Source organism: Rhinopithecus roxellana, chromosome 17 (assembly GCF_007565055.1).
Source record: "Rhinopithecus roxellana isolate Shanxi Qingling chromosome 17, ASM756505v1, whole genome shotgun sequence".
NCBI lineage: Eukaryota > Metazoa > Chordata > Mammalia > Primates > Cercopithecidae > Rhinopithecus > Rhinopithecus roxellana.
The window spans coordinates 111,684,939-111,698,519 of record NC_044565.1 but is presented as its reverse complement, the minus strand read 5'-3'; the positions used below and the strand labels follow the sequence as shown (position 1 = coordinate 111,698,519).

General features: G+C 56.7%; 1 protein-coding gene across 1 annotated transcript in view; it reads left to right on the top strand.

Annotated features, from left to right (window-relative positions):
- Nucleotides 1–13,581, top strand: part of FER1L5 (fer-1 like family member 5) — a 66,471-nt gene that overhangs the window by 40,837 nt on the left and 12,053 nt on the right. The window contains exons 20-31 of the mRNA XM_030921165.1: nucleotides 4,141–4,265; nucleotides 5,140–5,240; nucleotides 5,735–5,912; nucleotides 5,990–6,145; nucleotides 7,616–7,747; nucleotides 9,346–9,509; nucleotides 9,802–9,916; nucleotides 10,644–10,746; nucleotides 11,321–11,484; nucleotides 11,576–11,743; nucleotides 11,975–12,113; nucleotides 12,252–12,329. Of these exons, the coding sequence (XP_030777025.1) occupies nucleotides 4,141–4,265; nucleotides 5,140–5,240; nucleotides 5,735–5,912; nucleotides 5,990–6,145; nucleotides 7,616–7,747; nucleotides 9,346–9,509; nucleotides 9,802–9,916; nucleotides 10,644–10,746; nucleotides 11,321–11,484; nucleotides 11,576–11,743; nucleotides 11,975–12,113; nucleotides 12,252–12,329 (1,623 nt within the window). The remainder of the gene's footprint in view (nucleotides 1–4,140; nucleotides 4,266–5,139; nucleotides 5,241–5,734; nucleotides 5,913–5,989; nucleotides 6,146–7,615; nucleotides 7,748–9,345; nucleotides 9,510–9,801; nucleotides 9,917–10,643; nucleotides 10,747–11,320; nucleotides 11,485–11,575; nucleotides 11,744–11,974; nucleotides 12,114–12,251; nucleotides 12,330–13,581) is intronic.

Genomic DNA, 13,581 nt, shown 5'->3' with positions numbered 1-13,581 from the left:
CAGGCAGCGTGTTTTTGCTGGCACTTTCTGCAGTCTGCCCCTACTCAGAGCGCTTCCCGCTGTCTGTCTTGCTAGTCGTGTCCCCCAGGCGGCTGCTGCTGCTGCACTTCACACCTAGGCTTAGGTGGCGGTCACAGTTGCTTTTGGCAGTCCTCACGTGTATTTTGAGTCTGCAGATTATATCTGTCTGCTTGTTTTGCTGAAAATTGAGTTATTTTCCTTCTCCTTGTTGCTTTTGTAAGTTCTCCAAGAGTCGGAGAGGAAAACTGCTATTGTGTATCCTCACACTGAGAGCCCCAGGCACTTGTTCCTGCTTATTTATCATTCCCGTCTTTCACGCAAAGGCCAGGGTCTGAAACTGGTGTCTTCCAAAAATCCTGGAAGATTATATTTTCCCTTTGAAAATTACCTCTTGGCCGGGCGCGGCGGCTCAAGCCTGTAATCCCAGCACTTTGGGAGGCCGAGACGGGCAGATCACGAGGTCAGGAGATCGAGACCATCCTGGCTAACATGGTGAAACCCCGTCTCTACTAAAAAATACAAAAAACTAGGTGGCAGGCGCCTGTAGTCCCAGCTACTCGGGAGGCTGAGGCAGGAGAATGGCGTAAACCCGGGAGGCGGAGCTTGAGATGAGCTGAGATCCGGCCACTGCACTCCAGCCCAGGCGACAGAGCAAGACTCCGTCTCCAAAAAAAAAGAAAATTACCTCTTCCCCACTATATCTCCTTCCGGAACTCACTCTGTCCTCTGTGGACCTTCTCATTCTGTCCTTCATATTTTTAAATCTCTTCCATATTTTTCATCTTGTCCTCTCTCTGGGCTGCATTCTAGATTATTTCTTCTAGATGTTCGCAGAAAAGTCGTTAGGTGACCATTCTATTTAAATTACTCAGCATCTCCCTTTTTCCCTTCCCCGCTTTTCTCCTTAGCATTTTCCATCTTCGACACACTGTATTTTACGTACTGATTTTGGGTGTTTTGCCCCACTATTTTTTAATTTAAGTAAACTTTCAATTCAAGTAGAACATACTTATGGAAAAGTACACAAACCAAAGTGTCAAGCTCAGTGAATTATCACAAAACAAACGTGCCCTTGTAATAGCACCCAGATCATGGAGCGGGATCACTTCAGAGGCCCCTGTGCCCACCCCACCCCTCCAAGGCCCTCTAGATCATTCGGATCGAACGGAGCAAGCATCAAGCTCGCATACATGCAGCTCAAAACACTTTGCTCAACCACAGCCAGTCCTCACCTCCATGGCATGACCATAGTTCACTGCAGACTTGAACTCCTGGCCTCAGCCTCCCAAAGCACTGGGATTGCAGGCACGAGCAGGCATGAGCTGCTGTGCCCTGCCTCTTTAAAAAATAATAGTTATTATGATTATATAAAAAAAAGTGTATTATTTTGTATCTGGTTTCTTTTGCTCACTGTTCAGTTTGTGCAGTGTGTTCACAGATCCAGATGACATAGGGTAGTCATAGCTCATTCACTGACTGCTGTCTATTATTCTATTGTGTAAATGTACCATAATTTATTTATCCTTTCTACTACTGAAAGAGATTTTTGAGAGATTATTTTATTTATCTATTTATTTATTTGAGCAGGAGTCTCGCTCTGTTGCCCAGGCTGGAGTGCAGTGGCGTTATCTCGGCTCACTACATCCTCCGCCTCTCGGGTTCAAGTGATTCTCCTGCCTCAGCCTCCAAAGTAGCTGGGATTACAGGCGCCCACCACCAATCCCGGCTAATTTTCGTATTTTTAATAGAGTGGGGTTTCACCATGTTGACCAGGCTGTCTTGAACTCCTAACCTCAGGTGATCCACCCGCCTTGGCCTCCCAAAGTGCTGGGATTATAGGCATGAGCCACTGTGCCTGGCCCTTTTTTTTTGTTTTTGTTGTCAAGATGGGGTCTCACTCTGTTGCCCAGGCTGGAGTACAGTGGCGCAATCTCGGCTCACTGCAACCTGCGCCTCCTAGGTTCAAGTGGTTCTCCTGCCTCAGCCTCCCAGGTAGCTGGGATTACAGCTGCCCACCACCACACTCGGCTAATTCTTTTTTTATATTTTTAGTAGAGACAGAGTTTCGCCATGTTGGGCAGGCTGGTCTCAAACTCCAGACCTCAGGTGATCCTCCCGCCTCGGCCTCCCAAAGTGCTGGGATTACAGGCATGAGCCACTGCACCTGGCCAAGAGATTTTTTGAGAGATATTTTGGCTGTTTCCAGCTTTTGGCTGTTGTGATGAGAGCTGCTATGAACATTTTTCTCCATGTGTCTCAATGATGCTGTATAGCCCTTCTCTTGGGTGTATACCAGGAGTGGAGTTGATGGGTTAGGAGTGTGTACACTGGTTCTCAGCTGCTCACTTTCTTGGAACTTTGTGGGCATTCTCTGAGGTCTGGCTAATGTTTCATTCTCCAGAGAGGACTGGCCTTGCTTCTTCCAGTTACCTGGGGCACTGCCAAGCAGGGATCACTGTGTTTTTATTTATTTATGACCATTTTATTTTATTGATTGGTTGAGACACAGTCTCACTCTGTCACCCAGGCTGCAGTGCAGCGGCATGATCACGGTTCATCGTAGCCTCAAACTCCTGGGCTCAAGCCCACCCCAGCCTCCTGAGTAGCTAGGACTACAGGTATGAGCCACCATGGTTGGCTAATTAGAGACAGGGTCTCGCTATGTTACCCAGGCTGGTAACAATCTACTTGAGACCACTTTAAATTAAATTTTTTGTTGGACACTCTTCAGGCTACACAGATAAAATGAGCACTGAATGCCAACGTCCGTGAGGCCCCACTTACTACAAATTTTGGGGAAGATTTTCTTCCCCTCCACCCAGAGAGCCACACTGGAGACAGGCAAGCTTCCCCACTGTCCCCTCCCGTGTGATGGGTCAGTTCTCATTCCCCCAGCCCCAACGGCTTAGGGTTTGGAGCTCGTGCTCTGCATGGTGTATTAATACCATAACAAACCCTGCAAACCAGGTGGTTTTAGACAACAGAAACTCATTCTTCCACGGGTCTGGAGGTCAGAAGTTCAAAGTCAGGGTGTCAGTGTTGATCTCTGCCAAGGGCTCTGAGGGAGAATCTGGCCACGGCTCCCTCGTGGCTTCTGGTGGTTGCTGTGGTCCTTGGTGTTCCTGGGCTCACAGCTGCGTCCTGCCAGTCTCTGCCTCCACCTTCACACGGTGTCTCCCTGTGTCTGTCCTCACTCAACTGCCGTCTCTCTATCTCCCTTCTTATAAAGACACCAGTCATTAAGGGCCCACCCTGCTCCAGTATGACCTCATCCTAACTCATTACATCTGCAAAGACACCCCCTCTCCAAATAAGGCCACATTCTGAGGTCCTGGGGTTGAGGACTTGAGGACGCCTTTCCGTGGGGGGCAGAGCCAGTCTGTAGCACGTCGGTCCCTGTTAGACTGCCCACCCCAGTCAGCCCTAGGCTTTCTCTTCTGCCCCCCGTTCCTCCTGTAGTTGCCAAAGAAAAGCACAAGTTCTCCAAGAAGTTTCCAGAAATTTGCAGAACAAAAGTCAGCTTTGGCTTTCACTTGCCTCACAGATTTTCTGCAGGTTACATGTTCGTTTTCTGTGGATTTCTGCCTCTAAGGCCAACTCGGCAGCAGTGTGGTTCAGAATCCTTTACATTTGGTCTTGCTTCCGCCTCATTTCAATAAGGAACATGGCGAGGGAACCCAGTCTGTGGCACCCATCAGTGGTGTTTGTCTATACCTTTCCCCCTGCCCCCGTCCCACCCGGAGTCGTGCCCCGTGCCCCTACTCCTGGCGTCTCGCTTGAAGTTCAAAACCCAGGGCTCTGGAGCTAGGCGCCTGCGTTTTGACCGCCTGGCTACGCCACCTCAGGGAAACCGCTTCCCATTGCTAGCATGGATTTCCCCACTGTAAACTGGGGACTCTGGAAGACCATGTGACAATGAAAGGTCAAAGTGCACACATTCTCACATTCTCAGTCAGGCCCCAGCCCAGCCTCCCAGCTGGAGGGCTCCAGTTAGCATTGTTAGCAAATCGCATCTTTGAGGGTGAAGTGGTCCAGAGAGGTCCTCGAGAGAACACAGTGAGAAGAGACCTCCCGGAATCCCCCAGACACCCCGTCCCTCCGTGTGTCTCTGTGTCCCAGGGAACATCTACCATTATGTGCCCTGGTACAACACCAAGCCTGTCGTGGCCGTGACCTCCAACTGGGAGGACGTCAGCTTCCGCATGAACTGCCTCAACCTCCTCCACTTCACTCGGGACCGCCTGGTGAGTGGTGCGGGAGCCGATGCTGGGAAGGGTTCAGAGTGTGGCTGGGAGACCTGGGAAACTGCATCACAGTGGCAGGAAACTGGTCACACAGCCCATTCATGCATTCATTCCACACTGTTGAGAAGAACGTGCCAGAAGCAGGGCTATGCACTGAAGACACAAGGATGATTAAACACAGCCCCTGTCCTCACTGTCTAGGGAAGTTGGACATGCAGGCAGTGACTGTGCAGTGCAACTAGGGCTATGATGGAGACACAGGTACCAGGTGCTATAGGGTCAGAGAGAGAAGGTGGGGAGAGGAGAGGAAGAGAAGATAGTCAGAGGAGGTGTGCACAAAAGAGATGACACATCAGCAGGGTTTTGAAGAATGCATAGGAGTTTGTTGGGGGCTGGGTGGAGGTAGAAGGGAGTAACGTGCAAAGCCACAGCAATGTGCTGGTTTTTGAAGTTCGGCAGGGTTGGGGGGAGGCATGGAGGTGACATGAAGATCCGACCATGGAAGCTGGAAGGAGTGAGATCACAAACGGTCTCAGGTGCCTGTTGGGAGTGTAGTTCTCGGGAGCCACCTGGGGCTGGGACCTCCGGCATGACTTTCTCACGCCTATGTGGAGGTCAGTGCTCTGCACTGCTTCCCAGTCTTACCCCGTCCCAGCTTCTTGCCACCTGTTTCTTCTGTTGGGTAGCAGGAAGGATGTGGGGGGGTGGTCCTAGCCTCGGAGTTGTGGACGACCTTGAACTGATATCACCAAGTTATCCCTCAAAGTTCCCAAGGTCGTGGCTGAAAACATCTTGGGCCAACCAGACCTGTGGCCAGTCCAGCTGGGCTCCATGCTGAGGCCGGCTCTCTTACCGTTTCTCTCCTGCTGGGCAGAAAGCTAACCTGGACACCCTGAAATCCACGCGGAATCCGAAGGACCCAGCTCTCCTCCACCAGTGGGAGAAACTGCTGAGGGAGCTGGTGGAGGACTGCAAGTAGGAGTAGGGGCACTCTGGGGTGCAGCTGGCCTGGAGCTGAGCCAGATCCAGGCCTGGGGGCTCAGAGCAGTGCCCTGAACACCTCCCCCCACCCTCCTTGGGGAGAAGCACTGCTCAGACCTCTCCCCAGCAGGAAACTCCAGGAGTCACTTCTCCCTTCCCGTTCAGGCCCCCTGACCGCCCCATCAGAATGGTCCCTGCTGCCCCACACCCACGCCCGAGGCTCCTACCGAGTCAACCTGTCCCCTTCCTGCAGACAAGCCCGCACAGCCCCGCCTCCCTGCAGGCCGTGGTAGAGGGCTGGATGAGAACCCAGAGCTGGACGCACAGCGAGCAGGCTTCCTATGGTGGGAAGGGCTCCCGGGCCAGGCCAGCAGCAGATGGGGGCAGGATCTTGAGGCCAGGAGGGGCACGCTGGCCTAAGGCAGGGCACTGGTGACACTGGGAGGCAGTAGAGAGGTCCAGCCCCTGCTACCCTGTCCTGGCCACAGGCGCCCCCTGCCCTGCATGACCGACCAGCCCAAAGCCACCAGCCTGGACAGGAAGAGGTGGCAGCTCCGCAGCCTCCTCCTGCAGGAACTGGCCCAAAAGGCCAAGCAAGCCATGCCCAGGGACATGGTGGCCACCGCGGAGGACTGGCTGTACCGCCTCAACGCTGTGCTCCCGGAGGTGGGTGCTGCACACACTGGCCTGGAGCAGGGCTGGGAGCCGGCCGCGCAGGGCCTGACGTTCTCACACCTTGGCAGCCCCAGATGGGCCTTCCTGACGTGATGATTTGGCTGGTGGCCAAGGAGCAGCGAGTGGCCTATGCACAGGTGCCTGCCCACTCCGTCCTCTTCTCCCGGGCAGGGGCCCTGCACTGCGGCAGGCTCTGTGGGAAGATACAGACACTCTTCCTACAGGTGGGAATCAAGGGGTCCTCAGGGGAGGACAGGGCCAAGAAATGGCCCCGGGGGAGCCCCTGAACTTTCAGGGCAGCCCCTATGGGGCTTGTTTCCCTGGTCCCTTAACCAGGTGGAATGGGGTTGAAGCAGTCCCCAGAGGAAGAGAGGGGTCTGTGGCTGCCAGCATGTTGGGTGATGCCAAGTCCATGTACCTCATAAATGTTCCCCAAATCCACCTCCTCATGGGCGCGGTGGCTCACAGGTAATCCCAGCACTTTGGGAGGCCGAGGCAGGTGGATCATCTGAGGTCAGGAGTTCAAGACCCAGCCTGACCAACATGGTGAAACCCCGTCTCCACTAAAAATACAAAAAATTAGCCGGGCATGGTGGCGCATGCCTGTAATCCCAGTTACACGGGAGGCTGAGAGAGGAGAATCACTTGAACCTGGGAGACAGAGGTTGCAGTGAGCCGAGATCATGACGCTGCTCCAGCCTGGGTGACAGAGCGAGACTCCATCTCAAAAAAAAAAAAAAAAAAACGAAACAAAACCAGAAAACAAATCCACCTCCTCCATCATCCTCATGGCCGCCACTTGGTCTAGCCCCTTGTCATCTCTTCCCTGGACAATGACAGGGTGATCTCCAAAATATTTAATGTCTATAAGATTTGGCACCAGCCCATCATATCAGATGCAAGCTATAAATAAGACTAAACACCCTGACCACCACCCTCACTCCTGGCTGTGACAGTGGCCTCCCTGCTTCTGATCCTCCCGGGGGGACGTGGGGGCCACTCCCTTCTCCCATCAGAGACTCCCTGGCTCCCCACTGCCTCCTGGAGAAGGTGCCGCCTTGTGGCCTGGCCCCTGGCCCCTGGCCCTGCATCCATTCTCTCTAGCCTATACTCTCAACAGTAGGGACACTCTGGGCTTTCCCTGGCCCCAACTGTACCTGCCCTTTGCCGTCTCCACCAATGTGCAAAGTTCCTTCCATGCCCACCAGAGTCCTTTGCATCCTGCAAGAGCCCCTGAGACACGAATCCTGGCTCTGTGTGGCCCTAGGCCAACTCCTGACCATGCCCAGCCCTCAGTGTGCTGCTCTGTAGAATGGGCCTGGCAATCACTATGCCCTCCTCGTGGTGGGCTGCGAGGATCCAGGCCTACGATGCACACTGGGCAACTGGCACAGTGCCGGCCCATAACAAACTCACAGGGAATGTCTGTCAGTCCCATTATCGACGTCCCTGCTACTCCCTCTGTGAGGCACTCCCAGCCTCTCTGCTTCATGGCTGCCAAGGTGGAGCCACCCTGCTATGGAGGGCAGAACAGAACTCCATGCCATTCACTTACGGCTCCAGCACTCAGCTCAGTGAGGGCCCCGCTCCCAGGGCTCGGGGGGGAAGGTGCAGGTACAGCCCACTTGGCGGGTGGCTGGGGTGGCCTTCAGGGTGTTTAGTGCCCCTATGGGACCGGTCGGCCTCTGACTCAGTACCCAGAGGGTGAAGGACAGAAGGATGTGCTCCCAGCTCACCTCCGGGTCTGCATGTGGCTTGGCAACATCACAGACAGCAAGGACCTGCAGCTTCTCCGCCAGGGTGACACGGCGGTGTACGCGGAGACGGTGAGTGGTGAGCGGCAGCCCAGGGCCAGGGCAGGCATGCAGGGGTGGGGGTGGGGTGGCCTGGCAGGGAAGAGATGGCCTCCCTGCAGGGCATTTGGCGTGATGAGGGAGGGTGAAGCTGCAGTAGCCCTGCAGTGAAGAGGGAGAAAAAATTCCTGACCGAAACTGAGGGCGAGGAGAGAGTCTGATGGAGGAGGCAGAGACTAAAGCAATCTTGGACGCTGTCAGCTCTGGTCTCTTGTTGATCCTCCACACACGTGTGGAGACAAAGGGGGCAACTAAGTGGCCTCCAGGGCCTGATCCCCCTCTCCCTGATGCAGGTTTATTCCGAGCTTTCTCCTAGTTCATCAACAGCATATGAAGTGAGCAAGGCTCTGACTTGTAGGGGCCTCGCCCATCACCAACAGGGCAGCCTAGGACCCCTGCAGGCCCCAGCAGGGTCCCAGGAGGTGAAGGCCTAGAACGGTAGAGGAGCAGGATCTGAGGCATCTGCCCACAGAACCATCAACCTGGGGAGTGGGCGGGCGGTGGCCAGGGACTGCTCTAGAACCAGAGGAGGGGAGATGTCCTGGGCTCCCTGAGGGAGATTCAGTAAGTTAAAAAGCCTGACACTCAAACCTTATTTCCCCTCTGCTGCCATGTGAACAGCAGAGGGGAAATAAGGTTTGAGTGTCAGGCTTTTTAACTTACTGAATTAAAACATATGTTTGCAGCATCTAAGTTGCATGTGTAGATGGATACATTGTAATATGTCTAACCAGCTCTGCAGGTCTTGGAGGTGCAGAGGCAGAAAGGGGTTCAGGGTTAAGGGCAGGGAGCCAGGCCTATATGCTCAGCAGGCACCAGCGGACTGGGCCAGTGCCTTTGATGGCAGCTGCCTGCTCTCTCGTCACTGCAGACCCTGGGGAGCCCAGCCCTCCTGCACCATTTGACCACCATTGCTGCCTCTGGGCCTTTTCTTTTTTTTTTTTTTTTTGAGACGAAGTCTTGCTCTGTTGCCCAGGCTGGGGCGCAGTGGCCGGATCTCAGCTCACTGCAAGCTCCGCCTCCCGGGTTTACGCCATTCTCCTGCCTCAGCCTCCCGAGTAGCTGGGACTACAGGCGCCCACCACCTCGCCCAGCTAGTTTTTTGTATTTTTAGTAGAGACGGGGTTTCACCATGTTAGCCAGGATGGTCTCAATCTTCTGACCTCATGATCCGCCCGTCTCAGCCTCCCAAAGTGCTGGGATTACAGGCTTGAGCCACCGCACCCGGCCCGGGCCTTTTCATCCACACTGAGCACACAGGCCCTGCTCTCTCCCCTTCAACCCAGACCTCTCTCCACATCTGTGCCTCCAAGCACTACATAGATGTCTTATGATACCTCTGTCCAAACATGCAGCATCGACTCCCCTCTGCCAGCTGAGTGACCCAGGGCAGGGTTGACCTCTGAGCCTCAGTGCCCTCACCTGTGCAATGGGGACATGGCCCTTTCTTGCCTGGCTACCACAGTTTTAGGATGCCCCTGCAGCCCAGAGTCAGGGGGTCCAGGGGAGGCCCATGTCCCCGCACTTTGTGCTGGAGGAGGCGGCCGCCCTGACAAGCTTCCCTCCCCTAGTATGAGAATCAGGCCAAGTATAAAGACCAGTGGGGGCAGCAGGGGCTGTATCGCTGCCCCAACTTCTCAGATGTCATGGGGAACAAGACCCTCCCCATGACGGATTTCCAGCCACCCCTGGGATGGCACTGGCAGGACAGCTGGACAGTGGAACCTCAGAGGAGGTAAGGCTGGAGGGGGCAGGCCCCACCGGAGGGGACACTTTTCACCTGGGAGGGCCAGTCCATGTCAGCCCAGAAAGATGGGTACCCAGCCCCTAAGCCTGGTGCCAGAGGGCCGAGGTGTACCAGGCCAAGGGCCCTGCCCACCACCCTGTCCTGCATGCCAGGCCCTGCTGGCCCTGTCCTGCCCAGAGCAGATGGGGATGCCAGGTATGGGAATGCTTAGCCAGCAGAGGACGGCCCCAGGGGCTGCTCGGGGAGGTGTGCTGGGAACTTGGGGTCTCACTACCCCCAGACTCCTCCTGGACATAGACATCAACAAGAGCCAGGTGCTGGAGGAGGTATATGAGAACCAGGGCCGCGACGCCAGAGGCGCCTGGGGGCCTGCCGCCATCCCAAACACAGACGTGGTGAGTAGGGCCAAAGCTGCCTCAGGGGTTGGGGGGCAAGCAAGGCCACCAGGCGGGGCGCCTTGGAAGCTGGGGGTCCCAGTGGAAAGGGTCTGAGCCCTATGCCCTGCACTACGCGTGGGGCCCTGGGTGAGCGCACCAGCCCGCAGGCACTCTCTCTCAGCACTGATGGGGTGAGGGGTTTGTAGAAATACCTGAAATAAGACTGAGAAACAACAAAAGGAAGCGGTGGTTTCCTCCTAGGCTTCCTTCAAAGGTACTGCTTACCCCGAAGGAGAGAATCTGCTTAGGATGGGCTAACCCAGCACTGTCCAGTAGAACTCTCCATCGTGATGGAGATCTATATCTACATGTGTGGCTACTGAGCTATTAAAATGGGGCACTAGTGAGGTGAAGGAACTAAACTTTGAATTTTAACTCATTTAAGCTAGACTAGCCCCAGGCGGCTGGTGGCTACTGTATTGGGCAGTGAGGGTTTAACTGATCTCAAAAGCATGCAAGTCTCCCCTTTACAATGAGGAGGAGCAGTTTCCAGTGCAGAAAGGCAGGTCCTTGGAGCGTATTCAGTGATGCCTCTGGTGGCATGAGGTGTGGCAAGCACAGTCTGGCCTGGAGTGGGAGGCTGCTGCGGCCACGGCAGGCACACACGCAGGTGTGGGAAGAGGGAGGGAGGGCAGCCTCTTCCCAGCTTATGTGCCCCTTGCTCGCCCTCTCTGTCCACCTGCAGAACGGACAGCCCATGGAGGCCCGGGAGAACGTGAAGTGCCCCCAAGGCTGGCACTTTAAGAAGGACTGGGTGGTGGAGCTGAACCACGCAGTGGACAGTAAGGGTCAGTCATTTGGTCAGGGTTGGGATCGGGAGAGACCAGGGCCTCAAAATCACGGCAGCTAGCAGACCAGAGTGGGATCAGAGCAGCCAAGCCCTCAGTGGGATAGGCCTCAATTCCTGGGCCCCCCCCAGCCTCCAGAGCTGGGTCTCCAGCGTTTCCCTACGCATGGGCCCCAGTTTTAAGACAGCACAGGCCCTCAGTGTGTCCTGAAGCCTGACCCAGAGCAAGGCGTGGCAGATGCTGGTGACCAGGAGGCTGTCACGTGGCGGCCGAATTCACCCACAGCAGCTCCAGGGCTGCAAGTCTCAAGGCCCGGGCTCAAGATGCAAGCCTTGCTGCTTATGGGCTGTGTGGCCTTGCGCGAGTCACAGGACTTCTCTGAGCCTCACCTGCCTCATTTGTAAGTTGGGCAGCTGGTCCCAGGCCATTCAGGTGACACAGTGCAGCCACTCTCCTTTCCACAGCTCAGGGCAAGAGGTGTGGCTGGGAGGGAAGTCGTGCCCCTCTAGGGCCTGTCCGGGCCTCCCAACCCGCGGACGCCTGCGGACTCAGAGGCCGTGGTCCCCCACCGCAGGCTGGGAGTATGGCGTGGGCATCCCCCCCTCGGGCCTGCCCCAGGTCTGGAGCCCGGTGGAGAAGACCTACCACTCGTGCCGCCGGCGGCGCTGGGCGCGCGTGCGCTTCCGGAACCGCGGGGCGCTGAGCCGCGAGCAGGAGACCGTCTCCTTCCTGCAGCTGGTGAGGCGTCCGCGGGGGCCCTGGCGGGGGCTGCGGGCAGAGCCGCCTTCGCGGCTGCGGGAGCACAGCCCTGCCCTCCTCCCCACCGCAGGGCCCGGCCGAGGGCGAGGAGGAGGGCTGGGAGTACGACGCCTTCGGCTCCAAGTTCCACCTCCACCCTCAGCCCCGGAGCCGCTTCCGCCGCCGCTGCTGGCGTCGCAGGCTGGCGCCCGACAAGGACAAGGGGGTCGCGCCCGTCTTCCTCCTGGAGGGGTCTTTGGTAAAGCCTCGCAGGCTGGGGGGCGCTGCCTGCAACCCCTGCTCCGGACAGGCCAGGGCCTGGCCCGGCTGGGGCGCTGATGGCGGAGGAAGGGCCTCTGCGCCTCAGGCTGGCGAGGGTGGCAGCATGAGGGAGGAGGGTGGCAGCGTGAGGGAGGAGGGCGACCGGGCCTGGGCTACAGGACACAGGAGCAGCACCCGAGAGCCTCAGGGGAGACTGTCCTGGCTACAGGCCATGGATCTGAAATACCGTGCTGGGAAGGAAGAGGACAGCAAGCCATGGCCATGGGGTCTGGACAGACAGTTCAGGGACCCCCCGAGGCAGGACGCCCGGCCCCCCAACATGCCCTTCATCTACTGCACCTTTAACAGTAAGGGCTGGCTCGGGAGGCTGCTTGAATGGCCCCAGAGGCCAGTGCCGAGGGCAGGGGGTGGGGAAGCGGTGGGGGCAGCCAGAGGGAGCCGCTGGTGTCCTGGGGAGGTGACAGGCATGGCTCCTCTTTCCCCAGAGCCCCACTACTACCAGCTCTTCTGCTACATCTACCAGGCCCGGAACCTGGTGTCCAATCAGATCCTGACATTCCAAGGTAGGTGTCAGGCAGCCTTGTCCCCAGCTGAGGACGAGGCCTCAGGGAGGAGAGCAGGGTCGTGTTCCTGCCTGCAGTCCCAGCCAGGGCCCCTGCCCATTGGCCCCTCACCAGCTGCGAGCCTTGTCCCTGGGTCCTGGTGTCATAGCAGCTCAGCAGTGTAAACACAGAGGCATGGATGAGGGTGACAGAGATGCAGACCCATCTCCCAATCAGCTCATGGTGCTGGTTTGGGGAAAAGACACAAAACAAAGACTTCGAGGCAGGGCCGCTCTTGAGGTGTGACCCGGTACTGTGGAATTAGAAGCAGGAGCTGAGGGAGCTCCATCCCAGTGGTGGCCACTTAGCTGGGCATGGAAGAGGAGCTTGCCTGGCAGTACTGGTGGGGCATGAGGGCAAGAGAGAGGGCAGTATGCTTGGGAACCATGTGCCACCCTGTTTGGACAGTAGGGGCCGAGAGGGCCTGTGGGGAGGGCCTGTCCTTGGTCCTGTGAGGATGCCCCAGTGAGAGTTTCAGGAGACAAGCCATGTGCTCCAGCCTGGTCTTCAGTGCTGTTTGCAGGGAGCGGGGACAGTAGGTGGCAGGGCTCCAAGGATGTCTGCTGGGAGTTGTATCCCTTGGGCTTCACCACCCACATCGAGAGGCCCATGTGATGCTCCCTGATGCCAGGCCACTTGCTGCTGCCATGAAACAGCAGCCACAGGCCGGGCGCGGTGGCTCAAGCCTGTAATCCCAGCACTTTGGGAGGCCGAGACGGGCGGATCACGAGGTCAGGAGATCGAGACCATCCTGGCTAACATGGTGAAACCCCGTCTCTACTAAAAATATAAAAAAAAACTAGCCGGTCGAGGTGGCGGGCGCCTGTAGTCCCAGCTACTCGGGAGGCTGAGGCAGGAGAATGGCATAAACCCGGGAGGCGGAGCTTGCAGTGAGCTGAGATCCGGCCACTGCACTCCAGTCCGGGTGACAGAGCGAGACTCCGTCTCAAAAAAAAAAAAAAAAAAAAAAAAAAAAGAAAGAGCAGCCACAGAGCCGGGCGAGGCGGTCACACCTGTAATCCCCACGCTTTGGGAGGCCAAGGTGGGCAGATCACGAGGTCAGGAGTTCAAGACCAGCCGAGCCAACATGGTGAAACCCCGTCTCTACTAAAAATACAAAAATTAGCCGGGCATGGTGGCAGGCACCTGTAATCCCAGCTATTTGGGAGGCTGAGGCAGGAGAATCACTTGAACCCGGGAGGCAGAGGTTGCA